The sequence below is a fragment of the Pagrus major genome, chromosome 9 (genome assembly GCF_040436345.1).
Source record: "Pagrus major chromosome 9, Pma_NU_1.0".
NCBI lineage: Eukaryota > Metazoa > Chordata > Actinopteri > Spariformes > Sparidae > Pagrus > Pagrus major.
The window spans coordinates 18,573,685-18,583,849 of record NC_133223.1 but is presented as its reverse complement, the minus strand read 5'-3'; the positions used below and the strand labels follow the sequence as shown (position 1 = coordinate 18,583,849).

Here is a 10,165-nt window from a genome sequence, read left to right as displayed (position 1 = left end):
ATACTTTGGACAGTAATACAGATAACTGGTAAATACTGTATGTTTCAGTTAGCTGACCTGTTAGTCAGCCGTTATGGATAGGCGCCTCGCAGTGTTTTAGTGTACCGGTCAGTTCGCTCACATGATTGCAAGCGTAATCATGGATACACTACCATCAACTTTATGTAAATCAGATGTCTTGTTTAACATATTATCTTTGGTAATGATATTTTGTCAGGTAGGAGGGAAAACAAAGATTTTTGATTTTGGGGTGAACTGTTCCTTTAAAAGTGAATTCCTGTATTCCGTTTTTTTTTCAACCATTTACATGTTTGTTTGTATAAATGATTCATTCTTACCAAAAGTTTTGGAATCGGTCCAGTAGATCGCCTCAGCCAGCAGCCACAACAAGGCTGCAACAAAATCCTTTGTGACACTCAGCTAATAATAAAAACTCCACACCGTTTCCAAATAATAGCAATTCTTTATTGTTGCTCCTCGTCAGAAACTTGACATCAGCTGATTACAGAGAGGGAACAGGGGTAATATGCTGAAATGGTACTCATACTGTACATAAAAAAACACAATAAATTACTTCATAATAAAGAATTTAGTAGAAGTTAATATTTACCACCTCAATACTTTAAAAATAATTTAGTACTACTGGACTTTGTTTGGACAAACAAATGGCTCGTCACCCTTTCAATAGTTGCCTTTTGGTTTCATCCTCAGATGCATTGTCATACAGTACATTTTAGAAACTACTATATTTTTTGGGAACGAAAAGGTTTTGTAGTGCAGCAGGACAGAGCGAGAAAATCAAACAGTTGTGGTTTTCGTCTATTAACCTGGCGTCTGAATACAACCAGAGCTGATTAACTGACTACAGGTTCCGTTACATTTTATTTGTCTTGTCTCCGGGGGCTAAGCATCTGCTGGTCGGGTGCACACACTCAGCCCGAAAGTGCATCGTAGCTTGTCTCATGAAGTTAAGATACTTGATTTGTGTCATTGCTGTAATAGTAATACATTTATGAAATGGTAATCAGCTGTTTCTGCTCTTCATGTGGTCTCACTTTACTTTCTTAGGCACAGAAAAATGAACAAGGCACCTCTAACATTTTGAAGCATTAGCACTGTCGAGAGCAGCAAATTATACACAGTAGCATCCGGGTCTCGTTTTGTTTTTTTCTGCACAATCAAGCGAAGAGTTCCCTTCTTGTCAATGGAAAACAGGTCTTGACACAGAAATACAATTCTTTCTCTTTTTCAGACATTCATTATGTTATTATGAAAATGTGCTTTACTCCATAAATTAACTAAATCTTACATTCTGACAAAGACCTCAGGGAAACGTCACAAATGAGTGGGTTTGTGAGATGAGAGTCAAAAAGCAAATTTGTTGGGTTTTTTTTCAGTGTGGCAACAAAACAGCGTGAGAAACAAAAGTAAAAATATATCTTCTCATTTCAATAAATAATGAGAGCTTTGATGAACACAAACGTAATATGGTGAAAAACAAAAAAAAATGAGAAAAATACAAATAAATAGACATTCAAAGCTACATCTTAATCACCTCATGTCACCACCTGAGTACATCTTTAGGTTCCTGGGCTGTTTCCTGATCCCGTCTGTGCGCTGGGCGGTGGAATGCTTTTAAGGTTAAAGGTCAGGGGGCAGTGAGCAGGGAAGTCGGCGCTAAGGAGGTGTAGCTTGGAGGTGGAGCTTGGCCTCAGGGGAAGGTGAAAGGAGTGACGGAGGGGAGGAGGAGGAGGAGTGAGTTTTCAGGGAGGGTGTTTGGGGAAGATGGTGGTGTGTTCCTCAGTCTGTGTGCCCTGAACTGTCTCCCCTGTCTCACCTGCTTCAGGCATGAAGAGGGCATCAGCAAACGCTTAGCTGTGCAAAGCCGATCAGCTTCACCTCGTCCGGGATCTCCGTGTCGTCGCAGCCGGATGCCTGCGTGAGGAGAAGGGAGACATCGGAAGGGTCAACGGGGCTACATCGCATCCTGACACTGTCATCTCCATCAGCAGAACTAATCCCGCAAAATCTATTGAGCAGCTGTAGTGTGACACCCTTCAGCAGGAACACATGGGCTTAGGACTGAGCAGCTCAAACAGGGTAGGAACTTCAGAAAGTATTAAGACCGGAAATTGTTGGTTTTGTTGACAATAAGAAAAATATAGCATATCGTCAGCCTTATTTTGAATTATGAACAGAGCCAGCTCATCAACAATCTTTTCAGGCTGTGCAAATGTCAATTATATTGTTCAGGAAGGTTTGTAACATTGCATTCTTACAATTTTATTACAGTGAGTGAGAATGTGGCCGAGTCCTATCTGGCCAGCACCCAATCTGTTTAATAAGGTCAATATTGGGGCCACTTTTGCTGCAGTATATAAGGTAAGTGCATCCTTATTATGCAGTTGGACTTTATGTGAAAATAAAGTCATATTTTTAAGTCTCAGTGCCTTGATCCTTTGCAGTTTGCGCACATTAAAACAGCAATTCTTACACCAAAATGAGTGCATTTATGCAGGTTGTGGGTAAAGTGGGACAACCCAGTAAAAATAGGCAATTGAATCTTTTGTCATTGCTAGTAGACGAATTTGCCTTTCCATTTTTTAATTTTTTTCTGGTGTGCAGACACAGACAAACCAGAAAACAGCGAGTAGAAGCAGGATGGAGGCCAGGGACAATGTTACCATGGTTACTTTTATAAATATATATATATATGTACACCGATCAGCCACACCATTAAAACCACTGACAGGTGACGTGAATAACATTGATCATCTCATCACAATGTGATGTTCTGCTGGGAAACCTTGGGTGCTGGCATTCATGTGAATGCCACTTGACATGCACCACCCATCCAAACACTGTTGTGGACCAAGTACACCCCCTCATCACAACAACACTACCCAATGACAGTGGCCCCCCCAGCAGGACAATGTGCCCTGACACACCACAAATACTGCTCAGGAACAGCTCGAGGAACACAATAAAGGGCCCAATGTGTTGACCCCAACATACAGGACCCAGAGGATCCACTATAAAACGCCCTGGTGCGAGACACCACAGGACACCCTCAGAGCTCTTAAGTCCATGTCTTGACAGGTCAGAGCTGTTTTGGCTGCACAAGGGGAACCTTCACAATATGAGGCAGGTGGTCATAATGTTATGCCTGATCGGTGTATATATTCACTGCCGATCGGAGCTAGAGCCGATAAACACCTGTGACTTAGCAGAGTCATTTGATCTGGAATGAATGCCAATTGCTGCCTTTTCCATTGAAGACAAGTGTTAGCTGGATGTTTGTGGGGTTTATTTGTCAGTGTGAAAAGGGTATGTTTAGAAGGACATTTTAAAAGCTCTGATTAGCTAATTATGACTACTGGCTACGATTACTGGCTTTCATAGTCGACTACTCGACCATTCTGTGAAATCTCCAATGCACAATACATATACATTTGGACGGGGGCTGCTTTTCATGCTTTAGGCTGGTAGGAGGAAGTGGGATATTGGGATATTTTAGTACATAGTGTGCCTGTAATTTTGCGGCAATACTTTGGAAAAGACTGTTTCCTGTTTTAACATAAAAATGCCCCTGTGCACTAAGTAATGGAACCTGACTGGTCCACACAGAGCCCTTGACCTCATTCCCATCCAACAACTTTGGGATGAATGGGAACACCGACTGTGAGCCAGGCCCTATCACGCAACATCTGTGCCCAGCCTCTGTACTCCTGTGGCTGAATGGGAACAAAGCCCTGCAGCTAGGTTCCAAAATCAGATAGGAAGCCTTCCCAGAGGGGCGGAGGCTTTTAGAGCAGCAACATTCTGCCCATAATTTAAGAATACGAGCAGTCACGCACGGGTGAAATGCTCATTGAGGCTCATGCTATGTTTGGGTGTCCAGTGCATCATCACTAAACTTTACAGCTCCCAGTGACAAAACACAACATTTATATCACTGACAGTTCATCCTTCGAGTGCCTGACGTCAGGCATATTTTTAGGCTATAATACAGGCAGCGTACATTTAGATTTGTTTTCCAGAGAGTTTGTCTTTTTCATTTAGCTTTCCTCATTGGACAAACCAATGTGCTGGCCTGTAACAATTCACACCTGATCGAAAAGAAACAATCCATCTCTCTGGAGGTCTGAGAGCTCTGTCTGATCAACATGGAGGAACCGATGATGAATGAAAACACTGAGCCTATAGTGACCTCTTGTTCAGTTAAGTCATAAAGCTGCTCCTGTGCAACCCACACCATAAATTGTCTACATAAAGTGTTACAAACGGTTCCCCCAGCTAGGGCAATTATTCTCCCTACCTTGGTTTTGTGACACTGCCCTCGTAACTCTTTGCTCAGAAAGGCAGTTTTAACACAGTCTGCAGTGGAGCAGAGTTAACATATGGAAATGAAAGCATGTCCATATATCTACATGTTGTGCCCACTGTGCACTGACTGCCCTCGCTCCGACTCTCAAGAGAGACCGGTCCACCTGCAGCACTCAGAAGCTGCTGATGAAGCAAACGTGGCAGAAAGGTCACTTTGTAAAGCACTGTGACCTGAAGCACAGATGTTGTTTACACATAAACACAGAAAGGTCAACAAAAAGCACAATTTACTTTTTTTTTTGTCCAACCCAGAAGGACTGACATTAATGTGTCTTTTTTCACAAATGTCAGTGTCCCTTTCATAGTCATGCAAAGGTGACTTCTTAAAGTGGCAGTCTTCATCTGTCCTCTCCTCTGCTGCAGCTCACACGCAGACCTCTTATACACATTACTGTACTCAAAATCAGTGACCCACAGGTGAACTGTGGAGCAAACAGATAACGAAACAGCAGCCAGCATTTCAATTACGACATAACAAGATGCACCGCGGATTAAAAGAAAGAAAGAAAGAAAGAAAGAAAGAAAGAAAGAAAGAAAGAAAGAAAGAAAGAAAGAAAGAAAGAAAGCTTCCTGATGGTTACATGTATGTTGCAGCTGAGTTACACAAGACAAAAAAAACATGACAAAAATAGATACTGGATGGAGCTCAGTATTAGAAGATACTCAATATTAAAAAAAAAAAAACTCTTTAAAATCCCTGAGGCAGAAATGCCATCGCAGCCTTTTTGTCTATCTGTTAAAGCTCTTGCCAGGAAATAGAAGCTGGTTTATGACTGGACACACATCCAAATGTCCACCTACACACAAACTCTATATAAACAGTATATTTGTATTTAAACATGCAATGTTAACTTCAAACACAGTTTAGTGTGTATCTTATTTTATTTTGGCAAAATATTATATTACTAGATATCCTAACTACACAGAGTAACATGTACATGTAGGTATAGAAAAGAAAATGTGTTAATGAAAATGTTTTTATTTTATTCTTTAAATTCTTCTAAAAAGTGCTCAGAATAATTAAAAGTTTCAATATCTACAGTTCAATGACAATTAAGCAAACTGCTAATGATTATACTGTCAAAAGACTGACTGGACCTTGAGTCAAGACTGTTGCTGTACAGTACTAGGTCATAACCTTAAAGGAATTAAACATTTTAGCGTTTCATCTTATCGTATTTTTTTGTCAAATCAACTCTCTACAGTAGTGATGGGGTCAGATTTTCCAATTTTTGATTCAAATCCCTTCCTTGAATGATTAAATAGAGAGAGGTGAATATGTTTGTTTAGGCACAAAAAAATCAGTCACTGAAGATCTTTCTCTTCTGATTAAAATTTCTTCCCAAAAACTAAATAATTCACCTTTAAAGTCTTATTTTAATAAAAATTTTTGCCTCTGCAAAGCACTTTGAATTGCCTTGTGTCTGAATGATGCTATAAATAAACTTGTCTTGCCTACTTGTTGCTGTTTACCTGCAACTCGTGAAGGAAACAACTAGGTAGCAGTCTCTCAGCTGCAATGTTAGTACCACAGAAACGGTCTTATCCAATCTTTTGAAGATGAATTACAAGACAGCGCAGCAGGTGCTGGACTGTGTTGCGCTTTTTTCATTCCGTCAACATACCTTTTTTTTTTATAACAACGTACCAACAGAGGGCGAGAATGTAGTTATATCTCCTCCACCGACACAACATTCTTTTAACGCTGAAGCTATTTGGGCTGTTTGCTGCCTCCCTAATAAACTCCAGCTCTCACATCCCTCACTGAGCCTGTCATCAGCAAGCTGTTTACGGCTGCACATTGTCAGCCAGGACCAGCCCGGGAGGGTGTGATCAACATCAATCATCTGGAAACTCACCAGCTTAAAGGTCAATACTTTGTAGGTAGTTGGGTCATCTACAATCTTCTGAAGGTTAGCAGCAACTGTAATGCAGAGGGCAGACAACAACAACATGCTCAAATAATATCAAACAACCTTTCAGTACGTGTTGTACAACACTATAAAATATGTCTAGTGGCAATATCAACACTAGGAATATAAGTTCCCATTTTAGACTATATGAAGGTTATTATAATCAGATGCAATGTGCGTAGAAAATATGAGTTATTTCTATCAATTGTAGTTACGTCAGGTTCGATGGAGCAGAGTGAATAAGTGCCCATCTTTGCATTTTCCAGTAAAAGCCTGATACCCTCTAAGTGATGTGTTATGGCTCATGGGCTCAGATGACTACAGACTCAGACAACATAATTTACCAGAATAAAGAGGTGGAACATTACCAATAACAACATCGTGCCCGTTGACCAGGCCGGCGGAGAACAGTTCCTGGGAAACGCCGTCAGCAGTGTCTTGAGAGGGAATAACATGACAAATATTGGGCCTGAAACATTCCACTTAGCAGGTAATTGTGTTAGATATTGAATTAGATACTGTCAAGAGCGCAAACACTGCCATTACCCATTACACACAAACAATACACATTGCCTGAAGATGTTATCACAAGAGGAGCAGCACTTTCATATCCACACAGACAGAGCTCTTACCTCGGCCAGGAGTGAATTCAAACCGGATGTCATTCAGCTCTTTTCTGGAGTTCCTGTAAGGACAGACAAGAGAGTGAAGAGCCTGAAATGTCACATTTAAATTTGTTGCAGCAAGGGACAACATTTGAAGGAACCAGAGACAACAACGTAGTAGAAAAACAAGTACAAGACTGTTGTCTATCATCAATTGATCCGAGTTTGTGATCACCTGACAAATGTCAGTCTGATCTTCACTCTCATTAAAACTCAGCTTTTGGTCTCCATCAACTCCTGATTAAATGCTGTACTATGTTTAGTAGCTAGTCACTAACTTGTGTGCCAGGTAACAATACACTTGATTTTTTTCAGCATTTTTGCTGAAAAAGGTACTAACAAGAGCTGCAAGTGTGAACTAACTAACTTCTTATAGCAAGAAAACCAAGAAAAAAGCTGAAAGGCCCTAATACAACTCCTTTCATATGACAAACTTGTTCAAAGTGGAAACAGACAGCTTTTCCAAGTGGTATTATTGTCGGCACCGCTGTTACAAAGACAACCGTATCGTTTCTGTTTTCCTCAGAGTCGCAACTACCTGCAACACAGGACAAAATCTGAGTTTATTCATTCATTTAGTCTACAACAGAAGAAGAATGATTTTATTCATCACACGCAATCAATGTACAATGTGGTGAAACTTGTCTTTTGCATGAGAGCAGTGGGCAGCCAAATGTACATCGCTCAGGGACCAACTCCAGATCTAAGACAGTGACTTGGACTAGTCGACCAGATTAACCTAATGACATGTTGTAATGGTGGGGGAAACCTGAGCACTTGGAGGAAACCCACACAAGCACAGGATTCTGGAAACAGGGCAACCATACTGCCAAAATGGAGATGTGAAATTAGATAGAAATGGTGTCAGGCTGCCAGCCAGCCTTCGCTTTCCCGGGAGATTTGGTGCCCGGTGGCAGGCAAAATTACATGGTGAGAGCGAGGTTTAGAGGAAACTAATCTAGATGTGCAATCAACATTTACTTCCTAATGATACATTCAAGCAAACAAACTTGTCTATTGCCAGTTTAGTATAAGTAACTAGCCAATTAACTAACACATTAATTGGGTAAGTTGTGTGGGGGAAACGTGCCATAGCAGTGGACGAAGACACTATAATGAATGTGCAGAGGACATGTCTCAGTGGTTTTCATCACGCATGAAAGGTAACAGCTGTCTGACTGCTTCTTCTGCATACCAACATCTGCTGCATACACTGAGATATACAGTATACTATAGAACTGAAAAGTCTACATGAAGAAATGCATAAAATGTTGGCACTTGCTTATCTGCGTGCATCAGTCTAAACCCAGCTTCCTTTCATTAACAAAACGTGCCCTCCAGCCTCTTTGCAGCCTTAACCTGCCTTAATTTGCATCACCTGCATTAGAAATCTGTCTTTAAAATTTGAGTGTGCCAGGGGAGTAGCCGGCTGCTGATAAAAGCACGACACGTCAGTGCGACCCAAAAGAGGTGTTGCAGGAGAGGATTAATTTGGTCTGTAGTCTAAATAAATTAAAATAAATCCCACAGCCAGCCCACGACCCTCGTTTCAGATGAGATTAGAGCCATAATTCAACACACATAACCAAATACATATCTGCAATGAGTTTGTTAGCAGCAGTTTTAAACAAAACAGTGGGCGTGAGGATTTACTATTAGCTCAGCTGTGAGTCAGCTCGACTTTTTTTTAATTTTGGAGAGTTAAAATCTGGTGGAGCAGATGGATGTAAACAACATCTCTATTCCCAGCACTGGAAGCTGAGGGCGCACGCTGCCACGGCTAGGCAACACGTTTGTCAAAGAATCATAACCCTGCCCGAATAGATCGAGTCTAAAATCTGCCTCCTCTGTGGAAAACCAACAGTGCGCTCTGTAAGACGACGTCAGGAGGATTAGCCACATATAGAGGACTGAGCGCTGTCATGACGTGTGAGGGTTTCAGCACTCTGAAGATTTAATGTTGTCCACAGTTCAACAACAGAACGATTAGGATTTCACCCACCAACCCTCTCTTTATTTTTGACACATTGTGAACTAACTTGAGTTCGTGCACGTGAGATGGCTGTGTAATCCCACACGACAATGGCAGGTTTATGATACTTATAAAAATAGCGTGTAATCCATAAGTGAGCAGACTGCTTTCACAATAGTAAAGACACGTCTGTGGCAAACATAATGAAGACGGGCAGAGAAATCTTCAAGTCTCCACTTGACACCTGGTGATGTTTGTCAGTACAACACACTACAGCCCTGCATTGTTGGCTGTCACAGAGGTTACTGACAGTGGAGCTAAGTGGTATTTTTAGGTAAGAAAAATGTAGATATTTCAAAGAAAATGTAACATATAATGATGCCAAAGCCAAGAGACAGATGCCCTGCTGAGACTACATAGTTTTATTTACAGTGGGGGGAGATCACCAGTCAAGATACTACTATTTTGCATTTGTTTTGCATGTAATACCCCTTTTTTTCATTACGAATGATAATTTTAGTTTAACAATTTGAGTGGAAAGTTGAATCTTTGAAGATGTACATGAATTTCAGAATATCTTAGGATTTGGTATGTCCCCCTTTTGCTTTAAAGTAGACATATTCTGCTCATTTTCAATTTAATAGATCGCCTTTAATGACAGCATCAACTCAAGCTGGCATGGGCGTTTGTACAAAACCTGATGATCGTGTCATAATAACACTCTCGTCATAACATAACTGTTTTTAGATGGATCTGAATCCTCAAAACTTGATTATTTCTATGTTTACGTTAAAATATTGAAGATGTTCAGTGTGGTCCCAGACAATTGGACCCCACGGTGAGGTGAAAGTCTACTGCTATGTCTGAAAAAGATCATAACTTGATAGCATATCAAAAGACTAAATACACATAAAATGAAAAGGGCAACCAATTTTATCCACTTATTAAAAAAAAATGAGATCCAGGTTTCACATGCAAAATAAAAATATATAGTACTTGTTAAAATGTTACAAGGGCTGAACCTGGTAACACTTTACAGGTCCATAATTTCCTGGAAGGAACCATGTTATCTTTGATTAATTATAAGGACATTAACACTATGTCCAGCCTCTAGACCTTCAATAAATGAATTCAAACTAATTGCTGCCATAACCTTGAGAGTGTTTTAGTCTGTGAACAGCAGGTCAGCTTAACAAAATCAGGAATTTGTCTACAGGCCAACACACAAT

The 10,165-nt window shown here is 40.6% G+C and overlaps 1 protein-coding gene across 1 annotated transcript in view; it reads right to left on the bottom strand.

Moving 5' to 3' along the window:
* Positions 1–455: 455 nt before the first annotated feature.
* stk39 (serine threonine kinase 39) overlaps positions 456–10,165 on the bottom strand; it is a 30,440-nt gene continuing 20,730 nt past the window's right edge. Inside the window, exons 15-18 of the mRNA XM_073473034.1 lie at positions 6,932–6,984; positions 6,668–6,736; positions 6,246–6,310; positions 456–1,935 (exon numbers count right to left, since the gene is read on the bottom strand). Coding sequence (XP_073329135.1) covers positions 1,861–1,935; positions 6,246–6,310; positions 6,668–6,736; positions 6,932–6,984 — 262 coding nt within the window. The 3' untranslated portion in view covers positions 456–1,860. The remainder of the gene's footprint in view (positions 1,936–6,245; positions 6,311–6,667; positions 6,737–6,931; positions 6,985–10,165) is intronic.